Source organism: Manduca sexta, chromosome 18 (assembly GCF_014839805.1).
Source record: "Manduca sexta isolate Smith_Timp_Sample1 chromosome 18, JHU_Msex_v1.0, whole genome shotgun sequence".
NCBI lineage: Eukaryota > Metazoa > Arthropoda > Insecta > Lepidoptera > Sphingidae > Manduca > Manduca sexta.
In genome coordinates this window covers 11,850,072-11,865,464 of record NC_051132.1, presented here as the reverse complement: position 1 = coordinate 11,865,464, position 15,393 = coordinate 11,850,072, and the positions used below count along the sequence as shown (strand labels likewise).

Sequence of the window (15,393 nt, the reverse complement as noted above, 5' to 3'; positions counted from 1 at the left end):
CACGGGCAAAGTCGGGGCAGTTCACTAGTTACCAATAACTCAATTTTTATAAAAAAAAAACGAGGATTTTTTGGGAAATTGCGGACATGATTCAAAATTTACTATGACGGAATTCACGTCAAATTCATTTGAGAGGACGTAATATTTTTATCGTATTGAAAATTAGTGTAAGGATTATGCGATTTTTTTTCAACCACAGACAATATCTCGATAATTATAAACATGCCCCTCGTTACAATAATTTTACAAAATGTTAAAAAGAAACGTGATCCGACCGAATTTGAACTCGTTTTCATGCGAAAAATTATGTTTAATTCGCAACCCTCGTTTGTCCGGTTTGGTCAATGGATTTTACATGTCCTGTCCAGGGGTGGACAGAAAGGGTGTAAAAACTGCAAGGGTCGATTAGTTATTTATAAATGGCCGCGATTGATTCGTCGCGAGTTCGGTCGTGTTCGCGAATTTATGTTAACTTTTAAATATTTGAATTTGGAATTGTCTTATTTGGATTTTGATTATTTTTGGAATCATAACTTTCTTTTGTTAACGGATATTTTATAATTTCGTAGTAAGGAATTGTATGATCTTAACCATCTCTAGCATGCTAAATGCGAAATCGGCTATATGTTTTAAAGATGAGGACAATATTTTGTCGTAATTACCTGAAATAATTTTGGCTTACAATCAAGTGCGTCTAACAATAGCACTTACTGAATCTGTGGGTGTTAAATAGTTTAAACGTTATTAAATAAGGATAAGAAGCTAAGGCTCGCTACTTTCACTTCCTCTAGACCCGTCGCTGACCATGTTTGTTTCTATTATCGCGAGGTAGTTTCGACTTATTATTAGTTGTTTATATGTTGCTTAGGTTGTATATAATTATGAGCGAATAGAGTAAGTTTAATAATCGTTTTAATATCTTTATCATACGTTTCAGTTTTCCTAAAGTTGCATAGGTATTGTCACTTTTATTTTTAAGCTATTGTTTGTTTTTAATGAATTCAATTTTTTTTGTATCTTTACTTTCTCTTTGGTCCATAAAAAATATGTTTGTAGCGATTCCTTATTTCACATTGTTTTTTATTTATGTGTATTTGCAAACTAAGATTTTTTTTAGAGTTGTGAAATTTAATTATGTTTCTTTCTTTATTAAGACTATCAATCCGTTTGTAAATAACGATAAAAGGTACAGACGAATATCTGCCGTGAATAATCTACGCTCGACTTAAGTCAATCGACACCATTTGGTTTTTAAATATATGTAGGTCAAACGGATCTATTAGAAAATAGAAATTTTAAAAAAGACAACACAATTTAATGAACAATTAGTTGCCCGACTCTATTGTTATTTTAAATTTATTTATCTCTGGCAACCGACTAAGAGGAAATAAATTAATTTTAATTAATCGGTTGTCTAAAATTCCAAATTCAAATCTTGTGTGTCGACGTTATAAACCGCTCATGTCGCTCTGATGGCTAGAACAACTCTTCAAATTAAATGCTTGTGGCCAGTACCTTCACAGTCCTGCCTTGTATACCGTACGCCAAACCATTCGCTTGCGCTTACAAAATTCAGTTTGTGTTGCAGAACGCACGCGCGCGGCCGCTCTACGAGCCCAAACTTTCAAATTTGGAAGCCGGAGCTTCGAATTTGCAAAATTTCGATTTTCGAGTGCGCTTTCTGAGAGACTGTGTTTAAGTTTTTTTTATGTTTTTAATTTAACAATCGGACCTTTTTTGGCAAGTGTTTGTTCAGACCTCTTTGGTGTACTTGTGACATTTGGATTGTAATGCATTGCGTTGGATGTGAGTAATACATATTATGTACATTGAGATTGTTCGTTCGTCGTCATACTATTTAAGTACATTACACTAATGGTACATTAACATTTGCTTAGTGTAACAGAACGTTGTATTTTTTCATTCAGCAATCGGCGTTCGAAATTTAAAAAATAACGAGTTTACAGTAGTCGAATAAAAAGGCTTAAGGCTATGCATAATTTTTTATTGGAAAAGATTTTTTTGTATGTACTTGAAAAGGCCCGTATAATAATCACCCGTATACCAATTATCTATCACGAAACTTGCAATTTATCAAGGTCTATAGTTGCATGAGATCTCGTATTGCATACCGTGCGAGCGAGAGGGAACACCGCGACCTTGCGTTAGACAGAGACGGAGGATGTTGGGAAACTGTTGGGAAACATCATTTTTCTCTTTCGGGGGGCTGAAGGGCACTTTTTATGTATATTTATTTTTTTCGGATGATAACACTTTATCTCGTTGTGTTTGAACAATATTTGGGTCGATGTTAAATGGATTTAATTTTTATTTGAGTAATTATTTAATGTTTATGACACAAGTTACGTTTCTTTAAAGTCGATATTTTGACTGAAGATAATTTTGTGTTTTATTATGTTTTATGGGATATCTCGCCCAATCTATTTATAAGATGAAAGGAGCTCATCTTTGGCGATTTATTTTCTTATTTGATACTTAAATTATTTATTTATTTATTTTATCGTAGTACAGGAAACAAACAGTATAATATATACAAATAAATTAATACAAATTACTAGACACGTTATACCAAAAAAGTTTCTAATGTCTAAAAAGTTCCCAACATATGAAAAATATTTAAGGACTTTCAAAATACTCTCAAACGTTAATTTTAACTGTTAATGTTGTCTACATTTGTCATTAAGAATAATCATCGAGTCACTCAATCAATTTAATAATTTATTTACTTCAATCAATTTGATGACGTTAACTTATTATATGTACATAATCCTACAAGTAATATAATTAAAAAGATAATACAAAAAAAAAGGATCGTTATTCAATATTGTCCAAGAGTTGTAGACAAGAGTTCGGGACCAAGTCCTTAGTGAAACATTCGTGGGACCAAACTTTCAGGCGTCACGTGGACCAAGTTTGGTCTCAAATATGTTACAAGTATCCGTTCGCTTTACCTTCGATCAGGTCGTTACTCCTATGTTTATATAAGAATTTATAAGATTTTTTCGTGACGCAAGGACGGACACTCCGATCTCCTATGATTTTTATATTTTATTATTAGTGTTACAGGATTTATGTCTAAAAACGTGTTTAAAACTTCAGTCACTTTATGGCACATAATAAAAAAAATCTTTCTGACTAGTGTATATTTTTTACATTTAACAAAAAAATATATTTTACTACTATAGTAAAATTAATATAGTATATTGAAATTACCACGTATCGAATCCCTTATGATAATACAGAATTTATTACAAGGCTGAATACGTTATGGTCTTAGTCAGATTTAGTTTTAAAAGGTATTAAGGAATAATATACTGCGTTTAAAGGAATACTATTTTTCTTTCTCAATTTTGTGCGAGGTCATTGCTTCGACGTAGTAATATAGTAGCGTATTGGTTACTCTTTTGCAAATGTTTGATCCAATGTTGGATCAAAATTTATATACATGTTCGACAATGTACGTATATGTGATTGTTGTATTTTGTTCCCAACTAAATAGAGATTATTATTCCTTATTTATTCCTAAATATTATTTATGTTGAAGTTATTAAAAAAATATGTTGTAATTTTTTACCCTTTCGTAATTATCTCTATACACTTTACATAAAGTTCGTGGCATAGTGAGCGTCGCCCTAGTATAATGTTTTGATTAGTAGGCCTCGTGCTGTCGTTAAAGCTCATTTTCACATAATATAATATCTAAGTCATATATTATTATTACCAGACTTGTATCCTGGACTTCACTCGTTTAATTATCTCACGCATTCACTAGACCAACGGGACAAGATACACTTGTAATTTCGAAAAATAATTACATAACCTCATTCACAACCTTCACCGAACGAATGCAGTCGCGGTCAACTGTAATATTTATTATAAGGAAAATTTAGTTTCATGTCGGGGAAACCCTAAGTACTGTGGCATTAGTCTAGAGTCTTAATTTTGGAGACCTTTCCAGTCATTAAACAATTACCTTAAATTAACCCTATTATGGACGTATTCCGGAATGTTGGTACCGGCATGTTTTCTTAGGTTGGATAAAAATAATCATGAAGTTATTTTTGAATTTAAGTATTGAACGTTTTCTATAATTCTTTTTTTAAAATTGGTTGTAATGTAGAGACTAACTTGTAGTGCGTTTAGATCTAGTAAATTACTTTAATGTACTAGATGAAGTCCTAAACTAGTCTATTTGTAATAAAATCATCGTAGAGTGTCTAGTAGAGCTTGTATAGTACAACCTTGAAACAGATTAGTGGCCGATAGAGTCATTTATGACGTTAAACGGTCTTCAATTAGTTGCTTGATAGTATTTCAGTTGTATGAGATTTGGTAGAATTTCATACTCGTCCATAATCGTTACTTATGCCAGTTAATTCATAATTCGAATGAGTCAATTTGTTAGGGAGTCCTTCGCGCCGTCGCGTCGTAACAAGAATACTTCTTTAAATTTACACAGTGATTCATAACTTTCGAATTTCCTTTACTGAAGGGCTGGCTGATTTTTTAAAAATGTTTAAAAGATATCGCTTTAAAATATTTAAAAATACAATTGCAAAGGATAGCCCAATTAATATTTAAATATTTAAAAATAGAATCGCATAAGAAAGTAATTCGTTGTGACGCATAACAGATTTTTATTTTTAGAACATCTTTCTAAACAAATAAAATAAAAATAAAGCCACAAAGGAGCGGTGAATTAATTCATCATATTAATTACGTTGCTTAATCAACATTATTTAAATAAAACTCCTTTCTAAATTACACGCCTAACTTAAAATGCGTCTAGATTTTTTCACCGACATACAACATCCGGCTTTTGCTTTTAGCATATCGCGTATAATGGCTAATAATAATTATGGCATCGATCAGGCAATCTCTCTCACTTTCACATGAGATTTTTGGCAGTTGCGACTTTCACTCGCTCGCGTGTGGTGCGCGACATGAGAGGCAGCGGGCTGTCTATGTACCGTTGGCAAAATTACAAAGGTCCCTTTGTTCATTTTTACAATATTATTTTGCGATACCGAGATTGTGAAAGGCGATAATTCATGGTTCACCCTTTGTTTATTTTTCGGGATTATTGAGTATAAGTGAAAAAAATACATAGTCTTGTATATACATAATTCAATTTGCACATCAAACATAACATAAAACCTTGTAATATTGAGCCAGCGATATGTTATCCACCATTGGTTTATGATAGAAACCTTTTATCTTTATTTACGGAATTATGCTATGGCACATATATGCAAATTACATTCGATAATAACTGACTTACAGGTAGGGTAGGTAATCTCCTTATATTTTTTATTATAGTGAATAAATACATGAATGTAATATTTTAAAACAGTAAGTTTTGTGATGATACCGCAGTTGAACACTCATAAATTAAGGTACAGACGGCGTACAGAACGAATTTTCTCTATGGTTACATAATTAACTTGTGTTTCATTCATTAATTCATTGCAAGTTTTGTCTTACATGCATTTGTACATTCATAATAAATCTTTGCTCAAATGCTACTTTAAATCAATCCATATAGAGCTGCTTTCGTTTTTCAACTTTATTCCAGTTTAATATTTTGAGTCTGTACCTTAAGTCTTATTTTCACTGTCTTAACGCTCATATTTGAACCCTATTAAAATCCATAATTTATAATCTAAATTAGTTTATATTTTGTATTTACAGGTGTTTCATTTTATAAAGCGGAGACATCAACATAAATGACATTGAAATTATACAATTTACTTATTACAATTAACTAATTCATTCACAAACACACATTCACATAAACACACATTCTTGCTAGTTTGCAGACTAATATTATTGTTAGTTCTTAATAGATATCACTACATTGCCTATTTTTTGTTACTAACCAGCAATATTAAAAAAAAAACATGGAATATATTATAGTTGCTGGATATTACAAAACTAATATCAGAATCCCTTACAATGCCATACAAGGATTTGTAATTAAACATTTTCAGCAATGTAAGCACTTACTGTGTATTCGAAGCATCAGACAATTGACTCGCTTATTATTAATCAGCCAGAAAGCTGCCACTTGATCTGTTTGCCAAATCGCTCCCGCCACATCTCGTGGCTCGCGCGGGATCCTCCAAAAGCGCTTGTGTGTGTGAGCGGCTGCGTAACGTTGCGTAAGGCGTCGCCTACAGCGTTTGTGATTAATATTGTACTGTGCGGAGATTTCTTTTTTGGCTACTCGCGTTCTGTGTTTGGCTGGGTTTCTTGCCCTTCTCGCTGTTTGTTTTATAATGTTAATGGTGTTTTTTAAAACGCGTCGTTTTGCGTTTTGGTTGAGTTTCGATTATTCACGTTAATGACTTGTGGATACATGGCAGTCGAGGCAATATTTTTTTAAAGTAAGGTTTGAATTTATATTCAGACTACATGGTTTTAATTAAAATGGAACATAAATCCCAGTGCGATATAATATTAACATTTATTATAACAATTTCTAGGGATACATTTTTGTAAATAAATACTAACATTCAAATCTATATCCTACTAACCTTGAATAATCAAACGAAATCCATGTAAGTGATATGTAAATTAACAACTACAGGTGACCATAATAAGAGCGATTTTAGCCTCTATTGTAATCTACTTAGGGGTTAAAAGTACTACTCACTAAACCAAAAGAGTACAATATATTATACCCATAGGCCACAAAATATTGCTGGGAATTGAACCCAGAAACGGAGGCTTTTACATACAAATAAATATGTTAAGTCCAGTATTCAAGTTTACCTTGAACAAACCGACAACATTACTTCACTACTCACACTGCGGGACATTGTAACAATTTTATATGTTTATCATTAAAATTAGGCATCGACCTAAATTGAGTTTGTTGACTTTATTTTTAGGTTATCTAACAGACGCCGCTATCATGTTGTGAAAATAAAGAAATTTGCTTTATCTTTGTACTACGACGCATTAAATATATCAAAATTAGGCAGAAATATAGACATAGTATATACATAATCACGTTTGTTGGTGGTAGGATATATTTATATCTTCCCAGATAGCGACCGTTCAGGTGTTAAAACCATAGTGGTCCACGTAAATGTGTCGCGTTTCGGGATCAGCTTGTGTATGTGGTTCCAACAGGCCGGCATAATTGTGTCGACTGTCAAGGGATAATCATTTCTCGTCAGTCGACTTTCTATTGAACCCCACTCCACTTACCATCAGGTGCGTTGGGGTCAAATTTCCGTGCACATTTAAAAAAAAAACATTTTATTCCAAAAGCTTTAAATGATTGCTTATTACATACAACAATTAATTTTGAAAATATTAAACACTTGCTTTTGATATGATAGATATTCCCGAACACGCAGGAATAATGTAGCTTCCTATCAGTGAAAGAATTTTCCAAATACGTTCAGAAATTCCAGAGGTCAGCCCCAACTCAAAACATTTCGCCTTTGTCATGTTAGAAAAAAAAATCTTTACTAAAGATTATAAATAATATTACGTAAACACTAATACAAATACTATACGCATACGTACAACAAAAAGTTGCGCATACGCATTTGTCATCGTAATCTTGTCCATTCCATTCGCACATCGGTGTTAATAAGACGGGCAGTTAATTCGCCCCAGTTACGTAATGGATGTGTCGGCATGCACATGCAGTCGGTTAATGTTTTCGCCGAATTTTCGCGCTTTCGGCTTCGCATCTGTCTTAAGATGTCATTAAACGAAACATGCGCTTCCTGTTTTATTACAGTTATTGTTTATTTGGTTTAATCTCTTGGATAATTAAAGAAAAATGTATTTTGCCTCTTTATTGTGTATTATGGTAACATATATTGCAAATATTTTTTTTCGAAGAAGAGAAGAAATCACAAGTTTCATCACTCCAATTAGATTCATAATCTTTTAAATACATGTTTATATTTCGCTATTCTTACATGATCACCCACATGGAACGTAGGTAACATAGTTTAAAAAGTTTTTTTCAGATTTTTCATACAAATATTCCAAACTGTTATATTTTTTCGATAGCTATCAGTTTCGAATTGTGGTTTGAAGAAATCCAAATTAGTCATTCGGCTCTCGACTCAAAGCACAAATCATTATAAGTTTCGTTTTTATTTAACAAAACAAACAAGTTTCAATTTAAATTATCAATTGTGTTCGCTTGTTGCCCAAGACAGAAAACTTGTGAAACACTGCATAATATTGTATTTAATTAACTATCACCGGCTAATTTGCTTGAATATAATAAACATCTGAAATTATTCTCTCGATGGAACTTAATTGATGCTAAAAGTATACAAATTGTATTTAATATGGTACAATTAATAAATTAATATTAATGTCCGTTTAATTGCACGTAAATGCATTCGAGATGCTATAGTTTGCAAATAATAATTTAGAATATAGTTCGCAAATATCAGGCTATGGATTGTTAATAGCTTTACTGATTATAGATTAGTATTTCTCAAAAAGAAAGGCACTGATGAATATTTTTATTTAGAAATACACCATTATGAGGACAATAAAACGTATGTGGGACAACAAAGGTAGAACCGCTGCACACTGCACACAGCCCGCACGGCGCACAGTTCCATACAGCATAGCAACAAAGTACCCACAGCAACATCAAAGTGAATGACATAATAGACTGGCGCATACATATCTACACCATAGACAACCGCTGCCATGCTCGCATACCCACATAGCGAAGAAAAGTAGTGTTTTAGGATACCTCGGTGGGCACGCGGGATCGATTCCGAGCCTGCGCAGTGCGCGCTGCCACTTCCGACGCCCACCCCACGCGCGCCGAGCCCCACCCCCATGAAACTGAAGCTGAAACCGATGCAACTGCACTCCAGTGCATGCGAGAACGCGACATAGAGAATTCTAAAAATACGACGCAATAACTCATACCGCTTAGAGAAACGCACCCGAGTTGCGTATACCGAATTCGACAATTTCCAATTATGATAATGCGTGCCGCGTTCGCGTTCTTGTGTTCTAATTCGCATCTGTAACCGTGCGGTCGGCGAGGGCGACGTGTGGCATAATCGGCGCGTGAACGAACTATGAAGAGGAAAAACGGATTTACGGAACATTTTACAACAATCACATACAGTACAGATTGATGACGGACCATTTTGTATGAAATATAACCAGACAATATTCAGAATATATCACATTATACCGAAATTTATACGCAATATAATCACAGAGGAATAGTTAAAAATAATTCACAAATAGCAACCCACGATGTACTACTTCCCGAACAAAACCCAACCTTACGAAACGAAATCTTAGACTGATATTTAACGGTACGTGGGAGAATATAGCGTATTTACATTAGTTGAACATTTGAGAAAGTTTATATTATGTAGATGAATATTTATAACAAATGCAATATTATTGAATAATAATTATTACAAAATTATAACCGGGGATCAGTGCGTAGCCTTAAGACTTTTTTACGAACGAACAATTTTGACACTTGTGCATATAGCAGATTAACGAAGATGGATGTGCGAGTGCGTGCGTGTTCAAACCGGCGAATGTAATGGTCCAGCGAGAGTGAGAGTTGGTCCCGGGCGGGTCCAACATGCTGAACATGTTCGATATGTGGAACTCGGTGAGCACCAAGCTGGAAGCGCAAGAGCAACATGCAACAGAACCAACAACCACACACTTCAGGTGGGAGCATTAAAGGTAATTTCATGATTGATCACCGCACAAGGCAGCGGGGAATGAGAACAGGGGAGTAGTAGGGACGCGGGAATGCGGGCAGGAGGGGGACGAGGGCCACTCGACCACTCATCAAAACCATGTATTTATAGCATCATTAATTATCTCTTTAAAAAATCTAAATTATTATTAGACTTGACAAAACTCGAAATTGGAACCAATCAGTCATCCAAATAACTTTCTCCATTAACATATAAAAGATTTTTTGCCATACAGAGCTATTACAACCTAATAGAACGGATCCAAATATACGAAAGCTAAATACTCTCACCAAATATGAACCGCAACGAACGATATCAAAAGCTCATGTTTGTAGAGTAACTGAAAATGTCAATAACTTTATTTCATATTCATTAATTAACGAATTAACGTTGGTCCCACGGATTTCACATTTTTATCTCTTTCTAACATTTAAATTTCAATATAAAAGAATATATTACGAATGAAGTTATGCATTTTCATCTCCCTTTTGAAATTTTCATAATGACCATATATTAAAACAGTTATATGAAAGTTCAAAACTTAAAAAAATATGTAATAAAAAAACAATTACACACCATACTCACATACGTATAATCCATAGTACCGACAATTTATATTAAAAAAGGTCCTTGGACTAATATAAGAAAGTACAATCGACTTTAAGTCGCTCAAGATCGACATTTGAAAATAATGAAAATAGTGCGGTGCTGTAAACAAATATTTGATAATTTTATGTTAAACCAGAGATCTATTTATTCACCATCCGTGTTTTATTATAAAAGTGCTAGATATATCAAGTATATCACTAAAAAAATAAATAGCATTAAAGTAATCTGCCTACTACACCGTTTCGTACTAGGACCGTGCTAGGAACGTATCAGGCAAGGAATATTCTTTGTATTGAAAAGTATGAGATAATGGCGGTCAAATGTCGTTCCAGCAACATCTAGTATAGTCTACTTTTCGATACAAAGAATATTTTTTTGTCCGACACTTTCCTGGCTCGGTTATAATATGAAACGGTGCTCTGGTCAGACTCATTGAATCATATTTTTCATTTCAAAAACCTTAAAAATATACGATACCATAGTGTTGAAATCTTCCTTATGCCACGATAAACTTTTAATACTATAAATCAGGCTGCTTTATCAAGTTAATGTTTGGCCACATAATGTTCTAGTAAAGGAGTGCTCGCACTTCGGAAAATGAAACCTCTTAAGGTAAAACCATAGTGATTCAAAGCAGTGAGTCACGTTTCGAGGCTAGTGTGTATTCTAATCGATATCATTCGATATACTTTATCGATTTAAAAAATCTGTATTTTATTTCGAGCTAAGCTAAAATAATATATAATAAAGCTGGGTTGTGTTATGTGTAGTAAGTTTTGCGTATTCACGAATAGCGTAACACCAAACTCATAAACCGATGTAATGATATTTTAATATGGCATTTCGTACGCAGTATTGTAGGAAGCCTAAAGTAAACCTGTTTTCCAAATTCTATAAAGAAAGATTGAAAAACACAACTATCGGTTTTTGAAGATAATAATTTCCATCGGTGGAGCAATTTACTGAAATATAATTTAGACCCTACTTCTTAGTCTTAAGAGTTACCTTACCTCGAAATATATATAGGCCAAATCGATCTATCCCTACGTGAATTTTTGATGTATTCGTTTATAATACAGTTTTTTTATTAATCGTTATTTTACTACTGCTATAATTCAATTTAACTTGTAGTAGGTCGTGTTTGATTCTTGTATTTCTACCAGTATTTTTACTATTTTGTCTCTACCAACATTTAAATATTATTTTAAATACATTTTATATTTTCAACACACTAAAAGTGAAAGTAAGTCAGAGACTAAGAGCATTTTATTTGAATTTTCGCATATTGATGGTTATATTAATGTAAATAGAATTTAAAAGCATTCGTTCTAATATGCATTCTAAAACCATCGCATAATGAACACAAAAATAAAGATTAAAAAGCAATTAATTACACTTTAGAAAGTAAATAATGTATTGTAAATTTGATAGTGCCTAGAAACGACATTATGAGTTTATTCTGAATTCCAAGAATTAATAAAAAAATAAAATATTTTTATTTTTAGTATCCACTCATACATAATGGTCATATTCAAATACTAATAAGACGCGTGTAAGATTGCGCTCATCGCATCATACAATAGTAGAGCTTGTGTACACACACACAAAACCAATCCTAGGCTCATTATCAAATTACCAACAATCCACAAAATATTTCCTAACATATATATCAAAGGTAGCATCTCTTCAAAAGCACAGCTTAGATGAAGTGGCAAACAAAGAAACCATCGAATCATGTTGCAGTATATTATTGCAAACAGTCTTGTCTTCCAATCCGTTTTAAAAATAATGGATTTGGGTTTTGTACTAGGGCGATATAGGATATCCTTAAATTGTATTTCGTAAAGCACGTAAAACGGTCGGTCCTGCTTCTCTCATGTCTATCTTCTTTGTTCATGTTAGATTGCTGTCTCATCAGACTATGAGTGAAGGAACAGAGAGTGCACCTGTGTATTAGGTACAAACTTGTGCACTATAATATCTCTTCGGAAATATGGCCGAAATTCTGCTTAGGGAGGAATAGTAGTCATCATCATTTCATAAATACGCCCAATAGCTTTTAAATGTTCAAAAACGTGTAATACTGGGGTAATGTAAAATAATCCATAAAATTAGCTTATCACAAACAGATCTCGGCGCTAAATTGCGAGATGAGAAAAATAACGCGGAAATAAAATTATTGCGTGAGCGCATATAATAAAAATATTGTTAAAAATCCGTAGAAAGTGAGCACATCTTTTTCCGGTGTATTAATATATACATAATTGTTTCTCATTCCGTTTCGACGTTACGCAATCGAAAGTTGCGCGATGAAAGTGGCCAATTAAAATTCGGTAACAGTCTCTCTTGTTAAGCTATCGCGTTTACAATAAGGACGTAGATTTTATATGAGACTTTACTTTTTAATTTGTTCTTACAGATTATGTAACCTTTTTTAAAAAAAGTTTAATTATAAGGTGCAACAGTATTTATTGATATTTATGTTATTTAAATGTGCAGAGAATTATTCCTTTTATTGAAAACGGAAATCTCTTTTTAATAATTTACATAATTACGTAACATAATGAGATGCAGTGATGTTTCAGATTTATATAACAAGAAAGTGTACTTGTGCAAACAATTTGAGTTGAACTTTGGAAGTAAAAGTATAATAAAATGTCAATTTTCAATAATGGCGCCGAAATTCAAAAAACATTTCCAGCCAGTGCGATTTTTTAATTGACATTTCGTACTCTCACGCAACGAACGCGTTTTATTATGCCGAATTATAAAGGACATAATGCCATTTCGCATGCCGCCATTAAGAAAGCTACGGTACAAAGTCTGGTTTCTTTTTTAAACACGTTCGCGTTGCGTAACAACACGTAGTGGTAAACAGCGACCAGTTTCCATAGTTCTTTATCAACAGTTTTTATTATTTGGTTGAATGGAACGGGGCCGGTTTCGCGCCCTTTTTGGTATTAAAAAGTGGAGCGAGTGGTGATTCTAGCGGCAATTTTACAACCCGTTATGTTATTTAAAGAGCAAATTCTTGGGAATGATTATATCAAACTAAATATAGCTCTTAAAACCACGATGATTAGTGACAAAAATCCATTGACGTCTTTAGGTATAGTTGATCTAAATAGTACACATGAAACAAACAAAGTTCCTTGTAATTGGAAAATTTTCGTTTGCGAATTTAAAATTCTAATTACGTCGTTACCTACGTAAAATATTGCCGATCAGACAATATTAGTAATTAGTGACATATAAATAACAATAAATCATCAGTAATTCGATATCTATTGCATTTTAAGCAAAAAATAGGTGTACACGACAATCACTTATCTAAGCATATCTATTTGCTGCGAAATGTTTTCGCTGCAAAGCTGTTAAGTGCAGCAGTTGTTAAATTGCGCTCATTTCGAGTTTGTAAAAGGTTTATATTCAACTTTGTACGCGAATATGGTTAAACTTTAAATTCTCTGTCATTTTGAATTCGTTGAGCACAAAAATAGCTGTTTTAAGTATGGATATCAGTCAAATTGTATCTATTTCGGTTACTATTAATAATCTATTTGATAATTTACTCATAATGTAAGAAGCATAATTGCATATATAACTTATGATGATATCTAGAATTTGAATGTCCATGACTTAATTTTGCCATAAGAATATCATTATAATCAATTCATACATTTATTTTACAAATCAATTTGATTAATTTCAATGTAATTTTTCATAATTAATGACCGTAGTAACATATGAAATGTACCAGGATAACATAAGCGTATGACAGCTTGCCGTTAGTACTAAGTGTGCAAGAAAAGTTGCCTGGCCAAGACCCATATAGCGCTCGTCGACGCGTGGCGACTCACTCGTCTTGGTACTTTGGCATCACGACATCGTCGTAATCATTAGGATTCCGAATGTGAACTGTAAAAAATTGATTTTTATTTTTAAGACTCATAATTTCATGTAATCCTAGTAAATGATTACCTACATATTGTATTTATTGCAATTTAAAATTAGTGTCAATAAGGTAAGGTTCCACCTGTTGGAAAATAAGTGAATTTATTGGTTTAAGTGCATTGAATCCTTAATATAGGTCGATCTGGCGAACGTTTGACCCACATTTCGCTACGAACTTAGTTCGATGAACTAAGCAATTTTATAACATTATGAAGTTTCTCTTTCTTCTATAAATACTAAAAGTTTGGATGTTTATTATTCTTATCACACTTTAATGGTAGTACGATTTGAAATTGGTGCATAGAGTACATCCTTTATTACCATGGAGAGTCTACTGTCGGGTTTTCGTGAATGTAATAGAGCGGTTTCATTAAATTGCAGTCGATAATTGCATATTTACTTTGTTAATTGGCCAGTTTATGTCGATCACCACTAATTTGAAAGTTAATCACCGCATTAAAAGATAGATTATTATATATATTTCAGTCCAGATAAGTTTATTATATGAGAACTATAAACTTAGAAAAAGTCTGTACAATATTATATAGTTTATACTATAAAAATAGATACAACTGCCGTCGGCCAGTCCAATTGTCTCTTACAAAGTGTAAAATATTTGAAGCTTTTACTAAATCTATATCGACCTAAATAAATTAAACTGCGATATATACGTTTTATATATTAGATTTAGTATACTGCAAAAATCCGACATAAGTTAACACCATTATCCATACAATCCTCACAGTTAAAGTATCAAAACCCTTCACCCGCAGTACGAGCGGCGTAATATATGCGTATGCGTGGTACATGCTCAGGTACGCTAGTTGGTAGCTAGTGTGATATGATAATGCGGCGTGCTGTGTGCGTGTCCGTGCTGCGTTTATACTGAGTAGTACTGATAGTTTAGCTAGGTTTAGGTCTTGAAGGCCAACGTGATTCGATATTCAAAAATATTCCATATTTAAAATTGTTTAGAACGATTCGAAATCGATTCGAAAATTTAAAATAATTAATTAATTTATATTATAATCAGTTAAGGGACTTTTTCTTTTCGTAGGTAAGCAAGTGTAATACATTT

At 33.0% G+C, this 15,393-nt stretch overlaps 1 protein-coding gene across 3 annotated transcripts in view; it reads left to right on the top strand.

The window, feature by feature from the left end:
• Positions 1-15,393, top strand: part of LOC115441571 (probable nuclear hormone receptor HR3) — a 138,557-nt gene that overhangs the window by 36,445 nt on the left and 86,719 nt on the right. Inside the window, exon 1 of one of the 3 annotated variants that reach the window (XM_030166412.2) lies at positions 1,546-1,806. The exons of 1 other annotated variant lie outside the window; for it this stretch is intronic. Coding sequence is in view for 1 of the 2 variants with exons in the window: in XM_030166413.2 (XP_030022273.1) it covers positions 1,791-1,806 (16 nt within the window). In the remaining variant the exon portion in view is untranslated. Of the gene's footprint in view, positions 1-1,545; positions 1,807-15,393 lie in introns of those variants that run through there. One more of the 3 variants, XM_030166413.2, reaches the window with a different exon arrangement.